The sequence below is a fragment of the Dasypus novemcinctus genome, chromosome 4 (assembly GCF_030445035.2).
Source record: "Dasypus novemcinctus isolate mDasNov1 chromosome 4, mDasNov1.1.hap2, whole genome shotgun sequence".
Lineage (NCBI taxonomy): Eukaryota > Metazoa > Chordata > Mammalia > Cingulata > Dasypodidae > Dasypus > Dasypus novemcinctus.
Genome location: NC_080676.1, coordinates 11,601,408 through 11,626,070, shown reverse-complemented (window position 1 = coordinate 11,626,070; position 24,663 = coordinate 11,601,408). Strand labels below are relative to the sequence as shown.

General features: G+C 35.2%; 1 protein-coding gene across 2 annotated transcripts in view; it reads right to left on the bottom strand.

Moving 5' to 3' along the window:
- U2SURP (U2 snRNP associated SURP domain containing) overlaps window positions 1-24,663 on the bottom strand; it is a 57,500-nt gene that overhangs the window by 10,921 nt on the left and 21,916 nt on the right. For both annotated transcript variants that reach the window (XM_004462027.2, XM_058295113.2), the window contains exons 14-24: window positions 21,583-21,687; window positions 20,830-20,896; window positions 20,588-20,751; window positions 19,088-19,250; window positions 18,591-18,670; window positions 17,137-17,224; window positions 16,137-16,259; window positions 13,912-14,068; window positions 13,053-13,148; window positions 11,234-11,300; window positions 8,481-8,640 (exon numbers count right to left, since the gene is read on the bottom strand). In XM_004462027.2, the coding sequence (XP_004462084.2) occupies window positions 8,481-8,640; window positions 11,234-11,300; window positions 13,053-13,148; window positions 13,912-14,068; window positions 16,137-16,259; window positions 17,137-17,224; window positions 18,591-18,670; window positions 19,088-19,250; window positions 20,588-20,751; window positions 20,830-20,896; window positions 21,583-21,687 (1,270 nt within the window). The remainder of the gene's footprint in view (window positions 1-8,480; window positions 8,641-11,233; window positions 11,301-13,052; window positions 13,149-13,911; window positions 14,069-16,136; window positions 16,260-17,136; window positions 17,225-18,590; window positions 18,671-19,087; window positions 19,251-20,587; window positions 20,752-20,829; window positions 20,897-21,582; window positions 21,688-24,663) is intronic.

Below are 24,663 nucleotides of genomic sequence, written 5' to 3'. Positions count from 1 at the left end.
CACTTGAAAGGAGGGAGAAAACATTCTTACTGTTTATTCAGTCACTGATCTGTCCTTTAAAAGATCAAATGCTACTACAGTACTTTATTTATATTTAAAAACAAGACTATTTACATTAGGCCTTTTATTCTTCACTACAAGAGATTTCCACAAAATCAAAACAAGTTTTCAAAAACATTTATTCCACTCAAGTGCTTTCACTATTTTTTACTTCATGAATATTTCTTATAAATTCTATTTTTGCCCTTTTTCTATCTAATTCAACTTATAAATTGTCTTTCATAATCAGAATTTTTAAGTTTTTCTCTCTCCTCTTTCAATACTATTAGGAAGTTTTTCCATTTTTTATCACGCTCCGTAAGGAGAGCCGCCCAGCGCTAAAGAAAGTGCAGCCTGCCCAGGAATGGGGCCGCACACACAGAGAGCTGACACAAGATGACGCAACAAAAAGAAACACAGATTCCCATGCTGCTGACAACAACAGAAGCGGACAAAAAAGAAGATGCAGCAAATAGACACAGAGAACAGACAACCGGGGTTCAGGGGGGAGGGGAGAGAAATAAATAAATAAATAAATCTTTAAAAAAAAAAAAATAGTTAAGATATAAAGTTGAGGGGATATAAAGATATAAAGAATGGTGAAATAATTTAAATGAGCTCACCACTGCATGATGCCTCCCAAGACCAAGCTTTTCCCCCAAAAACGCAGATCTTCTACCTAGCTACTAGCCTACTGTTCCACTCTTCCAAAACCTGCCAGAAGAACTGGAGATAACAGAAAAGGTACAGACAACTCCAAGCTAGACACTGCTCTATGTGGTATCTGGAAGATACACATAAAACACATCCTACAGATACTATAGTATACAATAAAACTAAATGGATAAGCTAAAATTTAGAACTTTATTCTTTATTTAATGGTTCTCCAATAGAAGGGTTAGTACTTACTGGAATATAAATTTAGACAGTGATACTCAAATTTAGGGGCAGAGAATTATGATAAGAAAATCACTGGAATAAGGTTCATGAGTTCTGATTCTAGGCCACATTTGTCACTAGTTCTGGAACCTTATTCCATATGACTAAATCTTTCATAGTAAATAGAGGGAAGGATTAAAAAATTCTGAGTCATGAAGCAGAGAGCTACATTTTCAAATTGGGACTTGGTCCACGTCTAAATCCCAGAAGGGCAAGTAAATTGTGAAAGGCAAGGGCCATGAGAGCAGAAGAAACAACTGCTGAATGAAAACACAAAGTATGGAAATATATAAAGTGTGGGTCTGCAAACATATGTATATCCCATACATACATTAACACATACAGTGTGGAAACAACATTCATAAACCACTCAAGTTAACAACAAAAAGCTAAATTAAATTAAGTGGTTTTCTATTCTTTAAGCAAATGAGGAAACAGCATTTATAAACGATTAAAGTCTGTTCTGGCATCTCCAAGGTAGTAGTATCAATTATCAAGAAAATGTATCTTTACTGAACTCAGTCTTTTACCCCAATAGTTCCAACTCATTAAGGCAGGAATTCTCAGTAAGGTAAGAAAATAAAGGGAATGCACGGCTGGAAAATGGTCCAAGAAGAATAGTGCTTACAAAAGTAAGCATTCAAAAATACTTGGTAAGTAAATGGACAGTATCAAAAGTCACTCTCAAGTGACAAGAACAGAGAGATCAAGGGGTGAAGAATTTTCTTGTTAGTTCAATTTTGTTTATTATCATTGAAATAATGAAAATGTATTAATGATTGAAATGATGAATACACAACTATGAGATTATACAAAATATCACTGACTGTGCACTCTGGACGAATTTTATGTTTTATTAATATGTCAATAACATTGATTTGTTAAAAAAAAAAAGTCACTCTACGAGTACTCTTTAAGGTTCTAGACAGACTGCATTATTGCAAGCATTTACTGGGAAAGTTTTTACACCTTGAGGCAAGGGATGAGGAAGGTTCCCATTACAAACCCTGCCCTTGATTTGCAGAGTGACATGATCAAAATCGCAGCTTAGACATCCTGGAAATGTTTCCCATTAGAGACAGCTAAAGAAAAAGGCATATTCAACTGGCTTGGAACTCTGCAGGACAATAGAAACTGGAGAAAGAATCCATAAATGCTGATTTAAAGGGGGAAAAAAGGGAGAGCTGAGGCTTGGGTATGTCCGTCTGGACCCCTTCCCCATGCCTGGTCCCATATGACGTAAAGGGCACACAGCAACAGCACTCTGGCCTGGGCACTTGCTGGCGAGGTCTCTAATGAAAGAGCCATCCAGAGTAGCAACTTGAGAGTTGCAAGCACATTCAGGCACAGGGACCCAGGGCAGTGGCGTAGCGACAGCAAGAACGTGCATACAAAGTAGCCTCCAGGAAACAAGTGACCCACTGCAGAACTGCTGGCAGGCTGTGCAGGCTTCCAGCCCAGTCCCTAACTACTGGTGCAGCCAAATGGAAACTTAGGTGTTTCTGAAAACTGGCTCCCCTAATACAGAGATTACAGGAGGCAGAAAAAGCCTCACAAGGAAAGGGGAGAACTGAACTGCTGAAAGGAGGGTTATATCCAGGACTGAAAGCTGTAGTGAAATAATCCTTGAGGATGGGAGAGTAGTAGCAAACAGAGCCATTGGCAAGGAAGATTTGCATAAGAACAAAAAGAACAGTGCAAGAATACCAGAGGAGGAAGAGAGGAAAGGAAATCCTCTCCTGGAGGGGAAATAGTACCACAGAACAGGTTAATCTTAAAAGTTACTGTGACTACATGGGAAAAAAAAAAAAAGTTACTGTGCATGCTCAGTACAGGCAGGTACAGAAAGATCTGAGAAAATCTAAACTGATGGGCTACTCTAAAGATTCAACATAAATTGGATCAAGTGTTGAAGAAGAGCCACTCTACAATAAAAAACACTAGGCAAGAGGGAGAAACTGACTTCCAGAGCTGGCATATCAAAATAAGCAAATGCCCAGATGTCAAAAAAAAAAAAAAAAAAAAAAAAAAGACATAAAAGACACTGGAACATAGACATTAGAACTAATCAAAGATGTTTAGTCAAATATCCTAAGTCAATTCAAGAAGCTAAAGAAAAATATGAACAGAAATAAATTAAATAAAATTATAGAGCTAAATGATATTAGACAATGCATGAACAAAAATAATTTTTTAAGGTTTAAAAAAGGACATAACACATGGAGATGAAAAACAAAATAATGGAGATTAAAAATACACTAGAGGCATGTAACAGCAGATTTGAACCGGCAGAAGAAATAATCAGTGAACAAAACACAGACAATCAAAAGCATTCACCTGGAGGAGATAAAAGTATTTTTAAAAGTTAACAGGAAAAAATGTAAAAACTAAAAATAAATAAAATTTTTAGAAGTTAGAGCCTAGGGACTTATGGGACAACATGAAGCAGACCACCATATGCATTATGGGAGTCCCAGAAGAAAAGTGAAAAGGGGCAGAAAGAACATGTGAATAAATAATGGCCAAAAATTTCCCAACTCTTACAAAAGACATAAATACGTGTTCAACATGTTCAACATACTCCAAACAGGATAAACCCTAACAGACCTACTCCAAGACACATATTAATCGAAATGTCAAATGCTAAAGATAAGAGAGAATTCTGAAAGCAGCAAGAGAAAAGTGACTCATCCTCAGAAAGAATCCATGCCAAACTCTCCTCAGAAACCACAGAAGGGGATTTCAATATAAGAAAATAAATAAATGCCAGTATCAGATTAACAAAAAAATAAATGATCATCTGAATTGATGCAGAAAAGCAATGTGAAAAAATTCAGCACCACTTCCAGATAAAAATACTCAGAAAATGAGGAACAGAAGGAAACATCCCTGGCATGATAAAGAATATATGAAAAACTCCACAGCTAATACTATACTCAAAGGTGAAAGATTTACAGCTTTCCACTAAGACCAGGAACAAGACAAAGATGTCCACTGTCATCAGTTTTTCAACACTCTACTACAAGTTACAGCCAGAGCTATAAAATAAAAGTCATCCTTATAAGAAAGGAAGTAGAACTTTCTCTTTGCTGATGACATGATCCTATATATAGAAAATTCTGAAAAACCCAAAACAAAGCTCAAGCCAATAAAAGAATTCAGCAAAGTTGCAGGGTTCAAGATCAGCACCCAAAAATCACTAACAAAGAATCCAAAGAGGAAATCAAGAAAAAAAAATCCATTTACAATAGCAAATATCTAGGAATAAATATCTAGGAATAAATTTAGCTAGATACATAAAGGACTTGTCCAAAGAAAACTACAAAACATTGCTGAAAGAAACTAAAGATAAGCTAAATAAACGAAAGGACATTCAGTGTTCATGGATTAGAAGACTAAGTATCATTAAGATGTCAATTCTATCCAAAGTGATTTACAGATTCAACACAACCCCAATAAAAACTCCAACAGCCTTTTTTGCAGAAATCGAAAAGCCAATAACTAAATTTATTTGGAAGGTAAGGGGAATAGGCAAAAATGTCTTAAGAAAAGAACAAAGTTGAAGAACTCTCACTTCCTGAATTTAAATCATATTACTTAGCTACAGTGGTAAAAAATAGCATGGATATAAGGATAGACAGATTGACCAATGGAACCAAATCGAGAACTCAGAAATTAACCCTCACATCTACAGTAAACAGATTTTTCACAAGGCTGTTTAAGCCCACCCCGCTGGGCCAGAACAGACTATTCAATAAATGGTGCGAAGAGAATCAGATAGCCATAACCAAAAGAAAGAAGGAAGACCCCTATCTCACACCTTACACAAAAAGTAACTCAAAATGCATCAAGGACTCACATATTAAAAACATTAACCATACAACTCCTGGAAAACGTAGGAAAACATCTTCAAGATTTTGTGGTAGGCTGTAGTGTCTTAAACCTTACGTCCAAAGCATGAACAACAAAAGAAAAAATAGGTAAACGGGATCTCCTCGAAATTCAACACTTCTGCACCTCAAGGGACTTTGTCAAAAGGGTGAAAAGGCAGCCAACTATATGGGAGAAAATATTTGACAATCACATATCTGATAAAGGTTTAATGTCTAGGATATATAAGGAGATCACACAACTCACCAATAAAAAGACAAACTATCCAGTTAAAAAATGGGCAAAAGACAACTGTCCAAAGAAGAAATATGAATGGCAAAGAAACACATGAAAAAATGTTCAACAACACTGGTGATTAGGGAAAGGCGAATCAAAACTACAATGAGATATCATTTCACACCTATTAGATTTGCCGCTATTAAAAAGTCAGAAAACTGTAAATGCTGGAAAGGATGTGGAGCAAAAAGAACGCTTATTCACTGTTGGTGGGAATGTAGAATGGTATAGCCACTGTGGAGGACTGTTTGGCAGTTCTTAAGGAAGTTGAATGTAGACTTGCCCCAGAACCCAGCAATATTGCAAGGTGTATATATATATATATACCCAGAAAAACTAAGAGCAGTGACACCAACAGGTATCTGCACACTGATGTCCACAGCAGTATTATTCACGATAGTCAAAAGTTGGAAACAAACCAGGTATCCGACAATTGGTGAATGGGTAAACACAAATTGTAATGTATACACAAAATGGAATATTATGCAGCTGTAAGAAAAAATGAAGTTGTGAAACACAGGACAACATGGATGAACCAGAGGACATTATGTTGAGTGGAGCAAGTCAGACACAAAAGGACAGAAAGTGTATAACTGCCTTATTATGAACTAAATATATTAAGTGAAATATAAATATATTATGTGAAATATTATTATGGGTAGAATTGCATGAAGACCATTTTTCTTTGAAGCTGAACAAATATAAGTTAATACTACAAAATATTAGTATCAGACAAACTAAAAAAAAACACATTATACTAAGTGAAGGAGACCAAACACAGAGTACTACTTATTGTATGATTCCATTTACAGAAAATGCAAATATAAATCAATTTATAAAGATGAAATGAGATTAATTGTTACGTAGGCGTGAGGAAGGAATGCTAAGTGGTGTGAAGTCTTTCTTTTTGGAGTAATGAAACTTTTCTATAATTTTTGAGATGATGAATATAGAGTATTGTGATTATACTAAAGCCATTGATCATACACTTTGGATAGAATAGACAGAAACAGCAGCTATGTACAGTGGGGGAAGCACAGAGAGATCAAGAGGTGAGGAATTTTCTTGTTTGTGTGTTTTTTGTTTATAATTATTATTACTGAAATAATGAAAATGTTCTAAAGATTGAAGTGATGAACGCACAACTCTCTGATTATACAAAATACGACTGATTGTACACTTTGGATGAATTTTACGCTTTATTAATAGGCATCAAGAAAATCGATTTGTCTAAAAAAAAATTTTAAATTACAAGCACTGGATAAGAGGATATGGAGAAACAGGAACACTAGGACATTGGTGGTGGGAATGTAAAATGGTATAGCCACTGTGGAAAAAAGCATAGCTCTTCCTCAGAAAAGGTTAAAGTATAGAATTACCATATGACGTGGAAATTCCGCTTCTAGGTATATACCAAAAGAATTGATGGGGGAAGTGGATCTGGCCCAATGGATAGGACGTCTGCCTACCACATGGAGGTCCAAGGTTCAAACCCAGGGCCTCCTGGCCCGTGTGATGAGCTGGCCCACACACAGTGCTGATGCACGCAAGGAATGCCCTGCCATGCAGGGGTGTCCCCCACGTAGAGGAGCCCCACGTGCAAGGAGTGCGCCCTGTAAAGAGAGCCACTCAGCGCAAAAAAAGCGCAGCCTGTCCAATAATGGCACCACACACAAGGAGAGCTGACACAGCAAGATGACGTAACAAAACGAGACACAGATTCTGGGTGCCGCTGACACAAGCAGACACAGAAGAACACACAGTGAATGGACACAGAAGGCAGACAACTCGGGGGGGGGGGCACAGAGAAGGGAAGAGAAATAAATTTTTTAAAAATCTTTAAAAAAAATAATTGAAAGGGACTTGGCCATTTGCAAACTAATGTGAACATGCGGCATTATTCACAATTGCCAAAAGGTTTAAGCAACCCAAGAATTCATCAACAGAGGAATGGATAAAACAAAATGTTATATGTACACATAATGTAATAGTATTCAGCTAAAAAAAGGAATGAAGTTCTGATGCATGCTACAGCATGAGTGAACCTTGAAGATAGCATATTAAGTGAAATAAGCCCACCAGAAAAGGACAAATACTATATGATCTCATTTATATGAAGTAAGCAGAGTATGTATATTCATAAAGTCAGAAAACAAGTAAAAGACTACCAGGGAGCCAAGAAGGGGATGGGAATAGGGAGTTAATGTTTTAATGGTATGGAACTTCATTGGAGTAATGGAAAAGTTTTGGCAATGGATGATGGAGACAGAGGCACAATCTTGGGTATTGTAATCAACACTACTGAACTATATACTCAAAAAGGGGAAATTTTAGAGTGTATCTAAGTTAGCACACACATGCAAAAACCCACAGAACCGCATAACATAAAGAGTGAACCCTAGTATAAACAGTGGGCCAAAGTTAATAGCATAATTATGCAAAATGTTAACAACAGGGAAAAATGTGTATTTGAGAAGGGGGTATATGGGAACTATGGACTTAATGCACAGTGTTTCTGTAAACCTGCACCTGCTCTTAAAAAAAAAAATGATGGCGGGAAGGGTAAACCCGTTCCTCTATTTTATGTCTCAATAATCTTTGGTAAACAAGATGCCTTAAAAAAAGGAAATGGAGAAGGAAAAGAATGCTTGAGATAGTCTGGGCTCCACATAAATTTTTTCCTCCCTTGATGTTAAGCTCTATTCAATGTCTACTCTGCCCCATCTTTAAGGGGTACAAACATTTAAAATAAGCCTACCATAATAAAGGTAAACACAACTTCAACAGGTCTGTAAATAATTTTAGGTTTTCCTATTGTTCCAACAGGATTGTCTGCTCCATGTACAATAAAAGACCACAAAAAATGTGATGGATTTTAATCTACCCATTAAAACCAATGTCTTCACTTTAAAATAAACTATATTTATGAGTTGCAACTTTCATTAATTCAATGAATGCTCTGAGGGTCTCCTATGAGCCAGGGCCTGGAGATACAATTATAAACTAAAAATGTGCATGATCCTTTCCTCTCATGGAAAAAGAACAAAATACATATACACACATATATATATAAAATCACACAACACATGTAAAGTCACAACAGAGAAATAAATAGGGAGAAGTGAGCAAGTCAATAAAAGTAGAAAAGGCTACTGTGAGGAAGGGATGCTTGAGATGATGCCTGAAGGAAGAGTTAGCTGGTATGAAGGTTAAGGACACTAGGCAGAGGATGGAAAATCATGTATAAAGGTATGATGTCAAGAGGGAGCTAGAATGGTGGCAGAAGTGAAAAAAAAAAGACTGGACTGCAGTTTAAATGCCATTATTACACTAACCTCAATTTCACGAAGTTTAGCTCGTTTTTCTTCACTCATTTCAGAGTACTTAGAGAACTTGGACTCAGTCATTTCCTCCTTGATTGGATTAGAGTACAAATGGTGTTCTTCAGATTTGGAACTCTGAGTATCTTCTTCATCTTCACTTTCTTCTTCTTGGCTTTGGAAATAAAGCAGATACATTGTATGTCAAGAAAGTAAAAAAAATTTTACGTTTTACAGTCTGGGTATTTTATTTTGCACTGTCTTAAAGCTTAAATGTTAGTGAAACATAAGAAGACAAATCATCGCTAGAACTTTTTTTACAAACTATTTGATCAAATTATATTTTATGGAATTTCTAAAATTCCTGTTCCTTCAGAGATAAAGTTTGCACTTCAACATGGCATATTTTAAAAATTCCATCTATGTCAATGTTATTTTTGTGCCTTTCATTCTGCACTTAATCTTCCTTGCAGCAATTTATGAAATCAATCAAGCCAATGATTTCTGCATATTTCGCATTTCAGAATAAGGCCAAAAAGTTTAATGTTTAATAAGCCAAATGTTTATCCTCCCTTCTAGTTTATCATCTAGAAGACATAAGCATGAGGCACACAGGGTTACTATGGAACAATAAAGACCTTCCCTAATTAGCATACCAAAAAAAACACCCTAGGAAAAAGCAAGGTGTAAATATTAGTACATATTAGTATTCATGTTATATTTGATTTTAAAAATTTGTATTGGGTCTAGGTCTCACAAGAGCATAATGCTTCCCAAACTTCACATTCTGGGCCCCAAAATAATTTCTACCGCATTTAGTTACAACTCAACACAACACTTAGGAAAAGAAGAAAAAGTCAAAATTAATAAAAACAAAAAACCCACAATCCTATATTCTTTCTAGAAGAACTTCCTAGATAGTTTTTAGTTAATTTTTAAAAACATCTATATTTCTTCTATTATGGTGAAAATAGTTTTACAGGTGTCTTAGATACTTTTATATAGCTACAGTGTGTATGAGTATGCAAACAGAAATGTTGACTATAAATTATGCTGAAAAGGATCAATCAATAAGAACCTGGCTTGATTTATTAAACTGTGGTATCTATACAATGGAAATTACTTAACAAATTCCAGCCTATTTACAACATTTTTTTGGAATTTCAAACATTCCTTGGTAAATATACCTATTCATCCTGAATATCTGCTTTCAACCACTGATGAATGCAGAGCAGATAAATATATGGATTGACAAGGAATAATACCCTCGGTACTTAGGCAAAAAACCGCGGACCAAAAATAGCAGTATATCATTTGTACTTAAAATAAACATGTTTATATATGTGTGTATGTGTGGCTAGATGGCTGGAAATCAAACAATAACATTTTTCAAAATTCTGAAATTAAGCTATACTACTTTGATAACTTAAAATATATATATACATTTTATAATCGCTACAATTTTTCAAAGTCTGTGAAATCTGTTTTAGTTGGTTTTGGTCTTTGCTCTTAATTACCAATTTTAGGTTCAGCTCTCATCACACCTTTCTCTTATTCTTCTCTTCCTTTAGGAAATGGAAACTGAAGACTGAAAATCCATACAGACTTCACTACAAATGAAAATGCTTTTTTGATATTTTCTCCAAAGTGTTGGTAGTGCTATTTTTTTAATCACTTTTCTTACCCGAATGCAATAATTACTAGTTATAAAAAACACCCTAGTAAAAAGGCATTTTAGATCCAGCCAGTAGAGAGAAGTAGTGAGGCATAAGAAAATTTCAAGGATGGGTAAAGTTGTATGTGAAAAAGTACTCTGTCCTTTATTTTCCTTAGATTCTTTATAGAAATTTTAAAACTGAGCAATTTTACTTTAGAACAAAACTCTTAAGACATCCTGGACTTTTGTATTATTTACATAAATATAGTAATGACTTTCTTTTTCTAAAAATTACTAAATTGGAAGCAAATTAGAATGGCAATGCTTTTCACATTCAAAATCCTTTTAGCAACAGAATCTAATCTGCATGTCTGGTTTCAAATTCTTTGCCTTATACTTTTGGTCATTTTAGATTAACATGATTTACTTGGAGTTTCTAAAAAAATTCTAACATTCCATGCCTCACTGTACTAATGTGTGACTATGCTCATGTCAACATTCAAATGCATTAGTATTCCAAACATTAATACAAATATCAATTTACACACAAAAAAAATACTACCTTTAGAAACAAACCCAATTAGGCAATATTTTGAGTTCTGCGATGGCAATTTAGAAGTAAACAGTTTTCTATCCTTCTCACCCCTCAAAATTAAATTATTATTGTAAATATATATACTTAAAGGACTAATTCTAAAACGGTGAGAGAAAAAGTCCTAATGACAAGATCACAGACATAAAGGTTAAGAAAAACTCTATTTTAAATAAAATTGAACAGAACTATTCCCAATTCCTGTACTCCTCGACAGCCTAAGACAGCTATTTCAATTAGCATATCACATCTATATTTTTTGTTGTAATCACTGCAGACTTCCTCTGATCACACTAACATTTTTGGAAAGATATCCTCATTGCCAGATTTTCCAAGCATAGAAAATAAACTCAAAGCAAGGTGAAACTAGATTCATCAAGACCAGAAATCAAAAACTATTCACTCGAAAAACTAAAAATGACCCTCTTACAAGATTTTTTTAAGAGTGAAGTTCTCCTGTTCACTATTACCTCTTAATGAAAAAGTTTAACAGAGTATATTCAAAATTTAGATTCTTACTTTTGATTTTCTTCTTCTTCTGATTCTTCATGCTGATCAAATAACTCCCATTTAGAAGTTGTTACAGCTAAATGGAAGAAAAAAAGAATGTAATACCACTAGGTAAATTAGCATTTTTGCATGGCATAGAAGGCCAGCTTTAGAATTAAAAGTTTATATTAAAGAAGTTTTAATCTATGTTTACCTACTCTTTCCATTGTCATTTCCATGACACATCTACTTCTTTCCTCATACTTACACAATAATTTTAATCAAGTGCATGAAGTGAAAAATACTCTGGTCACACATATTTCTGTGGATGGTAAAATTTATTAATAATCAGAACCTACAAATATCAACAATTAGAGATCATAAGTACTAAGATACATGTCCAAATAAAGTATCAAAAGCAAGTAGGTCCTGAAGGCTACGGAGATCCATAGGGTATATGGTCATGGCAGATGGATTTGGAGCTCTGTGCCATGGCAGAGAGCCCTACTTTGGAATTTGTGCTCCTGAGTGTGATGGAGCTGGACTCAGATGTGACTTTTCTACACGTCTCTTCTATCACTTTCACTGAACCTGTGGTTGGCACTAGGGATGGTGTATACTCAGGAGACTTGAATCTCGGGACTGTCCATGTGCCAGCTGGGCCCTGAGCCTCAGCAGAGTGGCGACTCCTACTCTCTGGTTTGTTGGTCTTACCCCGGTCAGCTAACAGGGAGGTGAAGATGGTCAACCACCACACCAGGGAATCAAGAGTGCCTACAACTGCAAGCAGAGGAATTGCATCCATCATCCGTGTGGAATCTAAGCCCCCTCTTTATCTAGAGGTGGAGAGGGCATCACCATACCAGGGTCCACAGAATGGAGGAATAAAATATGGACTAGAGTAGACTTACTAATATTCTATTATAAAACTATTGTGACAAGTAATAGAACAAATTTTAGCATCGAGGTGGAGAAAGTGGACACAGTATTTGCTGAGGGCAGGGAAAGGGAAGTAGAGATGTGATATGGGGGCATTTTTGGGATTTGAGTTGTTCTAAATGTTATTTTTCAGGGTCAGATGCTGGATTTTATATATCCTGCCATAACCCACTGAATGTACCAGGGGAGAGTGTGAACTACAGGGTAAACTATTATCTATGTAGTGCAGCAGTGCCCCAAAATGTGTTCACCAAGTGCAATGAGTATGCTAAAATGATGGGGGAGGTTGTTGGCGTGGGAGGAATAGGATGGAGGGGTGGGGTGGCATATGGGAACCTCTTATTTTTTAATGTATCATTTTTTGTGTGATGTATATATCTTCAAAAAAATACAATTTACAAAAATGATGAGGTGGGGGGATGGGGAGTGGGTTACATGGGAACCTCATATTTTTTGTTTTTTTTTTTAAATGTTTTTTAATATAACGTTCCTTGTGATCTATTAACTTTAATTAAAGAAATAACAAAAAAAAAAAGGCAAGTAGGTCTAAATGCATCTAACAAGTCAAGCATTATTAAAGGGTCAAAGCTTGGTTTCTTTGAAATTGAACTCTGAACTTCAATTTAAAATTGGCACAGCTTTCAGTTTACTTTTTCTACTGAAATACCTTAACCTAAAAGAAGTCTGGCAATTTCTCTGATTATTCACATAAGTTTCCAAAGTGAAGGATCTAAGAAAATTATAATATCAACTACAATGAAAAGTTTAGCCACTAGACATAAAATACACTAACACTGGGTGTTAAGGTTCAAGCACAATATAAAACAAAAGGAAAACTTAACATAGACACACAGACACACATATCAGTGCTTAATTTTTCAAAGTTCATAATTATTAAAGTTTTGCTCACCCTGTGCTTCCAATTCAGATTCGTCTACAGCTTCCCATTTTGATGGGGCAACTTTAAATATCGGTTCATTCTTCTTTGAGTCTTCAGTTGCATCTACTATTGGGGAAATATGCACCATTAATCACAACTACTAGGGGATGACCCAAAGCCAAAGTAATGGATTCATTGAAGTCACTATATTATTAAAAAGTAAAATAAAATAAAAGCCACATATGTACTAATAACAATAGTTTCAAGAACCAAAGATTATGACTAATCCAATTCTCTGCACCCGTGGTACAAATTTTAAAGAATATATCAATTCAGAAAACATAGATTAAAAATTTCAAGCAATGGGGAAGTTGAAGTAAAAATCTTAAAACACTTACAGAATTACTGTTTAAATTAGGAATTCATATAATGCTCACTATTACAATATTTTAACATATAATTTAAATGTACTTAGGACAGTACATACTCTCTATTTCCTAAAATGATTTCAGGCAGCCAGCAAAAAATAATCTATAAATCAGGGAAGTTAATAAAAACAGAACTGATAAAAAGCAGTTGCTTGAATATAACTGAGTACATGTTTTAGCCTATAGTTCCCTGACCAAAAAAAAGAGAAACTTGCTACTATTACAGGAGGCTGAGTATCTCTACAAAAGTCTAACCAGAAAGAAAATCTTTTTCTTGGCATTAGCAAATGTATTATTTAAATTCTGAAAAGCCAGAGAGAAAAGAGAGAAAAAAGTAAATGACTTGACACCTTTTAAATCAGATTTTATGACCTTTTGCTATATCCACATGTGTAGAAATTAAAGAGTTTTGATAACCAAATCTATTAGCTAGATATAATTAATAAGAAATCTGAACTTACAAGGCACCCCATCAAGATCATCATCAAGGCTCTTTATAGGGACTCCATCAAGGTCATCAATGGGAGTAGCATCAATAGGAATGCCATCCACATCTTCAAGAGGTGCCCCATCAAGCTCTTCCTCAATAGGGGCACCATCAAGATCATCTGGTACATCCTACAGAAACATGCATACTACTGTAACAGTTTCCTCAGCTTGCTAAAATCGTACTGCTACAAGATTAATCTGTAATCCAGTACAAACCAACCGACTGGATACCCACATTCCCAAGTACAGTATGAGGACATTGTAAAAATATATTTTATCATCTAGTATGCCAGATAGGCAGTCATTTGTGCATTTATTTATAAACCATTTACCCACTGCTTATTGGTACCAAGCACCATGTGAGGCACTGAGGATACATTGAGCACAACCAGGCTTGGTCCCCCATCAGAGAGCTTAGCAGTTTTTGGTTTGTGTTTGTGTTTGTTTTCGAGGGGAAGGTAGGGGAAGAGTCAAACAGTCAGATAATCATAACAATATACATGTAACTGCTACAAGGAAGAGGTATGCCATACTACCAAAGTGTATAATAAATATGAGGTTAGAGAAGAATCTATTTAGACTCTATGATGTTATGCTTAAGCTGAGATCTGAAGGATCTAGGTAAACAAAAGTTCCAGAAAGAGGAAAGAACATATAGAGAGCCTAGGGTAGGAGGAAACACACGTTTAAGAAACTGAAATACAGGCACAGTGGTTGGAGCAGGGAATAAATCAATCTGTGGTGTAAGACAAGGCTAGCCTTGAAGTCCGTATTACATTATGTTTTGAGCAATAGGAAGACAAAATCAGGTTTACATTTCAAAAAGATCACTCTGGGTATAGTAGGAATGAACTGAAGGTGAACACAAGAGTGGATTCGAAGATATCAAGTAGGAGGTTCTTGCACAGGTAAAAGTGAAAATATAATTACTTGACTAGGGTGGAAGAAATGAAAATGGAGAAGGAGGATTTGAGAACTACTTAGGGAAGCAGATTTAGCTCCACTGATAGAGCATCCGCCTACAACATGGGAGGTCCAGGGTTCAAACCCAGGGCCTCCTGACCCATATGGTAAGCTGGCCCATGAGCAGAGATAACGCACGCAAAGAGTGCTGTGCCACACAGGGGTGTTCCCCGCGTAGATGAGCCCTGTGTGCAAGGAGTGCACCCCACAAGGAGAGCCGCCCTGTGCAAAAAAAGTGCAGCCTAACCAGGAGTGGTGCCACACACACGGAGAGCTGGCGCAAGATGACACAACAAGAAGAGACACAGGTTCCTGGTGCTGCTGACAAGAATGCAGGCGGACACAGAAGACAGCGAATGGACACGAGTGTAGACAACGGAGAGTGGGTGGGGAGGGAATAAATAAAAAAATAAAAAGCATTAAAAAAAAGAAAACTAGGGGAAGCGGATTTGGCTCAACTGATAGAGTATCTGCCTACCAAAAGGGAGGTCCAGGGTTCAAACCCAGGGCCTCCTGACACGTGTGGAGAGCTGGACCACGCTCAGTGCTAATGCATGCAAGGAGTGTTGTGCCACGCAAGGAGTGGGGTGTCCCCCACGTAGGGGAGTCCCATGCGCAAGGAGTGCGCCCTGCAAGGAGAGCCACCCCACGCAAAAAAAGTGCAGCCTGCCCAGGAGTGGAGCCACACACGGAGAGATGACGCAACAAAAAGAGACAGATTCCTTGTGCTGCTGACAAGAATGCAAGCGGACACAGAAGACATAGTGAATGAACAAAGACAGTAGACAACGGGGAGGGAGGGGTAGAAAGGGGAAAGAAATAAAAAATAAATCTTTAAAAAACAACATAATGGTGATGAAGAGAAACTGCTACCATTTTGGTGCATCTTTTCACATGCATATTAACTTATATAGTTATCTTTTACAAAATGAAATCAGGCTATATTATAAATTGCTCTAATACTTGCTTTCTTCCTACTAATATATCACAAATTTTTTCATGTCATCATATGAAAACCAGCCAACAATTTTCACATAAGGATACAAATCAGGGAGTTTCTGTTATATATAATTTCAATTCCTAGGCAGAAGCAATTCCAGCAACAAAATTCTACTATTTAGAGGTAGACAGGTTTTTTTGGGTTTTTTTTTTTTTACCATAAAATGCTACTTGTATCTAAGAATCTCCCACAAATAAATTTTAAAAACAATCAGACAATATACTGAATACCTACCTCTGTTTCTTTTTCTTCAATAATATTTACAAGTCCTAGGAAAATATTTTGTAGCTTGATCAAAAATGGTTCTGGATAAATTGCCCAATCTTCCCATGCTCTGAAGCAGGTCATTACCCGTTGCTAAATAAATAGGAAATAGACAATGAATTAATATCATAGGGCAGTATGTTTCAAACTTGAGTTCATGAAAACTACCACTACAATTCACTGGATTTTCCTTTAAATTGGCATTCTTCATAAAACTTATGTAAACAACAATATATCATTACCATATTTTAAAAAGTCAGTATTACCTTCCATTAAAAGAAAAACAAGTAATGAGAAAAATTAATATAATGAAAAAGAAACAGTAACTGTTCTTGACCACCTAACATCAACTCCCTTACCACTAGTACTACGGTAGTGGTAAGGGAGTTGGGAAACACTAGCACTTGAAAATTAAGTTAGCCAAATTTTGACTTGAATCTTTTATGGTCCACTGAAGAACTTTCTAATTTTGGTTAACACTTCTCTTTCTCTCTGCCCCTTCCCTAAACTCTTCTGTAAGTTCTCAATTACCATCAAACTTTAAGGTAAAAAACAAATAAAATGGAGTTGTCTGTTTAACTACCTTAAGAGGTAGAGTCACTGAGCATCTTCCCAAGCTAAAAACTGTCCTTAGCAAAACATCTTGTAAACTAGAATGCATGTTCCCTAATCCAGCCAAATTGTATATTCCATTACAAAACAAGTAATCTTCTGAATGTTTTGTAGAAAAAGAAAACTTAAATAAAACAGAAAAACTAAAAACAAACACACCAGATAAAATAACATTAGCTAATACATTTTAAAATTCGTAACATCTTTTGACACTGAAATTAAAAAAGAATTTTAAAACAGTATTTTCTAAAACATCCAAGTTTTTAAGTTATGACTTAGACTTGTTTTAAGTGTCATTCTAGTCCTCCAAATGTTTCCCTCCCCACCCCTATGAAAAACAGTAAAATAATACACATACCTTAAAGTTTTCAGACTGTAAATGGCCTTGAATTGTACGATAGGTAGCATTGAGGTCTGAAAATATCTGACATAACTTTGTTTCAAAACTGAAATTCAAATAATATATTCTTTTAAACCAAATTTGTTTAAAAGTTCCTATCCACTATGTCAGTCAGTGAAAACCCCTCCTGGACTGAAAATATTTGTAAAATAATCACGTAATTTTTAAAAATCAAGAAAAGTAGGTGTTTAAAACCTAAAATCCTAACTGAATTGCTTTACCTCCTATTATTCTGAATTTTTCTCCTTCAGTTCCCCCAAAAGAGTCTCAAGAACTAGTTCCCTTTATGACCAAGGAGTTTTACACCTAGGATACTCAGGAGTCATCGTCCAACCTCTCTGTTTTATAGAAAAAGAAACTAGAAGCATTAAGCAACTTGTTTGTACTAATGGTAGAGCTAAAAGTAGGAGACAGGCCTCCAAATTTCCTTTCAGAACCTTAGACATGGTCAGTTCTTGAGGAACAACTTCCCTGAGATTAAGTCAAAAATTAAACAAAAAAGAACTCTAGTAAATTGAGGAAGAGTTATATATTAACTACAGTGCAGCAACATAATTTCCTATTGCTTTGGAAAACATTAATAATGAATAATGATGATCAGAAGAGAACACAGGAAAACGGACTTTGGCCCAGCGGTTAGGGCGTCCGTCTACCATATGGGAGGTCTGCGGTTCAAACCCCGGGCCTCCTTGACCCGTGTGGAGCTGGCCCATGCGCAGCGCTGATGAGCGCAAAGAGTGCCGTGCCACGCAAGGGTGTCCCCCGCGTGGGGGAGTCCCCACGCGCAAGGAGTGCGCCCGTGAGGAAAGCTGCCCAGCGTGAAAAGAAAGTGCAGCCTGCCCAGGAATGGCGCCGCCCACACTTCCTGTGCCGCTGACGACAACAGAAGCGGACAAAGAAACAAAAAAGCAAACAAAGAAACAAGACGCAACAAATAGACACCAAGAACAGACAACCAGGGGAGGGGGGGAAATTAAATAAATAAATAAATCTTTAAAAAAAAAAAAGAAGAGAACACAGATCCCATACATAGTCAACATTATGTCTTCGGTCTCTTCCTTTGTGCTTACCATTATTTGCGTTCTGTTTGTTCATTCTTTATAAATGTGGTTAGATATGCAAAAAAAATGATTTTAACACTCCACATATATGTTCTACTATCAATTAATCAAGAAACTGATATGAAATAAAAACCTATTTAATGTCAAAACACTGGAATAATTTAGCTTTACAGTGGTCTAGTTGAATAAATGCAATCACATTTTTTTTAAATCCCAGAAACCCCAAAGAAATTTAAATTATTTCTTATTATTGGGAGAGTGGGGTGTTAATTAACAAAAACCCCTCTTTTTCTGAACTACTTATCTTAAGTGTTTTATTTCAGAAGTATCAGTTTAAATGATTATACTTACAATTTTCTATAATATGAGGCATTGGCAACTTTGGCTGAAGAGTTGTATAAAACATCAGAAACCAAATATAATCTGGCAATCTAACAAAAAGTAACACAAAGCAGATTAAAAATGGTTAAGTAATACATCTAACCAACCTATCTAGAAAAAAAATCTGTATGGTCTATTTCTTGGAATCAGTGGCATATAAGTTTACCCTTTAGCTATATTTTAATAATAGCTAATAATGAAAAGAGTTAAGAGATATTCAACATTACTGTAACACCATGTGTTTTAGCAGGGATAAATCTGTAGCTCTTTTCTGTTTCAACCTGTTAATAACCTGTGTGTCAATGAACATAACAAGTTTCCTAGGCAGAAAGATAAGACAGCATGGGAAAGATTTCTTCAGTCACAAGTCATGCAAATAACAAATCAATTCCAATTCAAAAGTAAGTCTACTATCATCTTCCCCCCTTTCCTTATTCAGCGTTCATAAAGAAAAATCATCCCCATACCTTTTTAGGAAGGGGTGTCTTTAAGATGGACAATGACTCGGTAATGCAATCCACTATTTCTTCAGCAGCTTCAGCATTATTAAGACAGAAAACCATCGCATCTCCAATATCATTTTTCCTTGGAGTTAATCCCCGCAAGATTTCTTCTAATTTGTCCCTCTGTCTGAACACAAATTGTTTAACTTATAAATATTTTACAAATAGAAATATCAAATACTATTATAGCTTCGGCTCATGAACTAATGTCTTTAAAACCCAACACATAAAATAACTCTGAATTATAGGAAATCTAATTGTAATAAGTACCTCAAATTTGTGACAATTTTTCATAGAACTTATATGGGGAAAAATACGACCCTAACATAACTTTTCCTGGACTAGTAAATGATATTAGTGACTTTCAGTTTATAAATGAAGTAAATTTAAAATAATGGGCATGTTTCAAGAGTCTCTGAGAGTGTCCCAGTCCTATTATCCCATTAGATTGAAGAAGAACCTTCTGTTCTTTTTCCCCTTCCTTGAAGGAAATTGTCTATTCTTTTAGGACTTCTACATAGGACTAGAACAAGCGAAAACAAGTTGGCAAATGTTTTCTATGAAGAGTCAAAATAAAATATCTTCGGCTTTGCAAAATATTTTTTGGTCTCTGTCACAACTACTCAACTCTGCTGTTTTAACATCGAAGTAGCCATAGACCATTCAAAAAGGAAGGAGTCACAGCTGTGTTCCAATAAAACCTTATTTACAGAACAAGGCAGCAGTCAGATTTGGCCTGTGGCTAAAGTAATAATATACCTCTCCAGAAGCAAACACAACCTCAAATAATTACCATAGCCCTCCCCTAGCAAAAGCTCTCACAAACAATGCACCAGTAAAGCAAGTACTAAAATTTATAGATTAAACAGTGAAGTAAATAATCCTATCTGCTAAAAATTCTTTTAGCCATTTTTTTTCTATGTGGTATAAGGACTTCCTCTGAAAGTTAATGGGTAAATTTGTTTCTGCTTCACAAAATGGGCTGACTCTATACTGTACCAGTTCTGACAGAGTACAATAACAACATATACTTCCAAGGTGGTCTAACAGCTCACCACATACTGGCAAACTCTGTGGAAATGCTTTGCATAGCTAACCATCTGATCCCACTAGCCATAAAGTAATTTTTCTTCTCTATGTTGCATTCAGAGACACCAGTAATTCGAAGGGTTTCTAGATAATTTCTGTAAGAATTTGAAATATTCCAATACTAGAAAAATAAGTTAACCATGCTGAAGAAATCATTAGTTTTTATCACTAAGATGATACTGAGGTCAACAGCACATATACAGTTCTACTCGTCAAGATGACTGTTTAAAAGGACAAGGCATATAATAAAATGTTACTATTTTAAGCACTCAAGTGAAAAAAAAAACATTTCATTTAGGAGTTAACATCTCAGTAAGACAATCGTAAGAGTAAATAACCTTTCTGGATCTATATTAGAAAGTAAAAAAATCTTACTCTTCCTTAAGTGCTCCCTTTTTACTAGGCTCCTCTACAAAAGCTTCTGTTTCTTGCTCTTCTGACATGCCATGCAGGTATGGGTTTAATGGTGGTGGCCTCCAAAAGGATCCATTTTTGAACATACGAAAATCTTCAGTCCGCCACTTAGTTGGAGAATCTCCCTAAAAAAGAGGTCCAGAAAGGTCAGAAAGGTCTCATTTTTCTAAGTCAAAATTAACAAAGTAGTTGATTCTACTTGCCTGCAGAATGGAATAAAGTTTCCACCTATAGTAAACATGGGCTGGTGTCTGGTTTTCAAATAAGAACCTAAAAGCAAAAAAAGAAACACATATTAAACATCATATTTCTTTAATGAAGAGCTATACTCAAGTGAAAGTGAATAAATATGAAATACTAATTTTCTATTTAGTTTTACATAAAACTGAAAGCAAAGATCCCTGAAAAGAAATCCTCATCCACTGCTGCCTCCCACACCAACCACCACCCCTCCCAGACTCCAACTGCCTTGATATCTTACTGACTGACATTAATATTCAAGAGGACATCGAGCATCTTGCTTAGTCTTAGAATCACTTTTACTGAATACTTACATTTGAGATACTCTGCATGGAGAGATTTTGCCAACACAATTTCAAAAGCAGTGATTTTACACTACTTCAGTAAAAATAGTGTTAAATTAATTTCTCAGATACCATATCAATTTAGAAAATTAGTAACTTCCTTTAAATCTCATTTATTCTAATATGTCTCATTTATGAAAGACTCTCATTGAAAAACATAATGAAAAGTATTTTCCTCCTAGAGCGCCAGAAACGATGCTGTTTAATTAATTAAATCAAAATCAGATGGAAAATGAACCCAAGCACATTCCAGTCTAATTACAAAAACTGCTCTATTCCATTACAAAAAAGAATCCCAAACTTTTAGAATTTTATTCTTGAAAATATTTCTTAATAACAGAAATAAGTTAAAAGTAGCTTTAGAAGACACACCTGAACATAGGATTGTTGATTTCTCTGTTCATAATCATAGCTTCAAACATTGGCCCTTCACGTACAACAAACTCTATCATTCGATGTATCAGGGCGAGCAAATTCCTACAACAACAACACAGTTAAAGAAAATGGATTCAGACCTACCACTATATAAAACTATACTTGACCTAAATTATTACAACTGTGCAGGAAAGGATTATGCTGCTGACTAATACAGGATTTTATTAAAAAAAAAAAGTAACCTGGAGCATATGTTAATGCCTTGGGCATTAAGAGGGAGTGGGGTGGTGGGGGTGGGGGATGGGAGGGGTAGGAAAGGTAAAGGGAGGGTGGGAAACCACAACACAGCCTCATAGTAATAAAGATTTAATTTTCTAAATGCCACTTAAGTTTATTTTCCAAATGCAGAACATTAAATTATGAATCCAACTAATTGGAAAGCTGCAAATATATAAATCAATACTTAGCGCTTACATGATATCATAGCCATCTAAAAACTTACAGGCTATCTATTTTAAAAGAAAATATACCTAATCCAACAACTTTTGTAGTGGTTTTGAAATACTATAACCATGACTATAATTTTTTTAATGCAAAATTATTTAACAAGTTTAAGGCCTGATTTAATAAAAAATCCATCCAACTCTGTGCTTTTCTAGTACACACAGACCAGATGGAGTTTTTATTGGATCTGACCTTTAAGGAGGCAACATCCCTTTGGACCACACTTCAAACTGGTTCACACAGTTCATGAAATGTATAATTCTGCCTGTATGTTAGGAGTCAATGAAGCAATTATAGTTCCAAAGCCTTATAAATAGAGTCCTATTCTGCCCAAAATATTTCACAATGGACGACATGGTGAGATGCTTTCCCTTTTCAATAACAAGTGTTTTCCAATATTCAAGCCAAATATAAATATATATGAGGAAATTTCTGGTCCAGTCATTTTATTGTTAGGGTTCATTAGAAAGCCTGTATTTTAAAAATCTGAAGCTGGGTCCTAAAATCATGCAATTTCTTATTAGACTACAAACACAATTTTAGAAATTGATTATGGTGTCAGGCAAAAATGATCCAGCTTTATAATAAGCTGCTTTTCATTTCTCATTTCACCAGTCCCCCATCAACAAAGCGGGCAAATAACAATTGGGAAAAGCAAAAGGATATTGGCTCTCGGTACAAGGTACACACTAAATTACACCTTTAGCATTCCCAGCTCAAATTCAGATCACATAATGAATAGAATATAAATAATATATATATATAATTGTAGAACAAGGCAGTTTTTTGGTTTTGTTTTGTTTTGTTTTTTGGCTCTCTAATGCCCTGCTTCAAAGTACATGAACAATAAAATAATTTATCTCATGGTGATTATAATCATTTTTCTCACAGTTTTCAAATACACCTACTTAAGTGGACACTAAAATTTCTCATAATGGAAAAAAGTTAATTTAATCCTAGAGGAGGTCAAAAAATTATATGAAGTTTTAAATCTTCACAAAGGGGAAACTATACATTTAAAACTATTACTTCAGTCTCCAATTGTTCAAATAAAAGACCAAAAGCATCACTTAATTTTAAATCTAAAAACTACTTTTCTTTCACAAAACTATTAACTGCTCTGCAACAAGCAGTACTTGGTATCCAAATGGGAATGTATTCTCAGCATCCCTATTATTTGAAGGAAGAGAGATAATGTAGTTATGATTCACTTCCAAAGCTCTCATTGGTATGAACCAAACTAAAGGTAAGGGCAATTTTCTGTAATTATCATAATATGTAAAACCAATTACTAGATGGACAAACGCTAGACATCCAGAAACTTGCATGAAGTCAAAAGCAACTTGACTTCAACATTAAAGATAAATGAAAAATGGTTTAGCAGATTTAAAACAAAGGATTCATACTAATGGTGAGTCAAGACTTCAGCAAAATGTATACTCAACTAAAATTTTGTTTAGAAATAAGCTGAGCCACATGTAAAGATACTACTGGATATATGCTTTTTGAATATATACTTTCCTGTGATTGCTTTATCAGTGGAAAAAAACTCCCACTACAGTTTTAAACAGGCTTGTAACTCTGATAAAATCTATTTTCAGAAAATTTAAAGTTTAAAAGAAGTTTGTAAATGTTTCATATGATTATTTAAAATCAAAATCTGACAATTAGCTGCAGCTAACTTGAATTCAAGATTATTAAAGAATTGTAATCAAACTTTTTCCCTAGAGACTGTGTGTTTAATTTCTTATTTTTAAAAAATGGTGACTGTTTTATATTAGAATGAAACAGTGTAGTACAAAAAGATGATATATATTTTAAAGTGCATTATTTTTAAATGGTAAATTATCTTATTCTGGGCAATAACAACAAAAAAATTGTCTCTCAGTTATAATAAAACCACATTTATTGGAGTCGATCGTACCAATGTCTGGTCAAAAACTGTATACTTTCCCAATCCATCCCATGATGTTTTCCTGGTCCCCCGCTGCCGCAGACAGTTCAGCTGGTGTTGCTCACCAAGGCCAATGTCAAAGAGAATTTGGTATTCTTTTGTGTTCATTTATTATTCAACCAGTGTTGTGTTCCTGTGTTTGGGAAAAGGCTTAGCTTGACTGAGCAAGAGCACACCTAGAGCATGAATTCTTCCACTTTAACATTATATTGAAAATTAAAAAAAGAAAGGAAAATAAAATAATTCCAAACTCCACTGTCACCACAGAAAAGAAAACTCTCTACTCCAGTGCTCATGAAAATAAGAGGAATTTCTTCTTTAAAACAATCAGGAAAACAACAAAGCTATGTCTTCAGTAAGGAAAACTCAAACCAAGGTTGTATATTAAATGTAGCTAATTCAGACACCAAGAAAAAATAACAACAGTTTGGGTCAAATTGTAACACTACCTAGAATTTAAGATACATTTAAAACATCTATTTTCCCATCACAATAGTCTACTATTATTTTAACTAGCAACTCCAGATTAAATCTATTAAACACATTCTAACAACTAAAGCTACAGATGTCCCTACATTGATAACAATAAAAATAAAAAAGATAATGCCACAAAATTACAC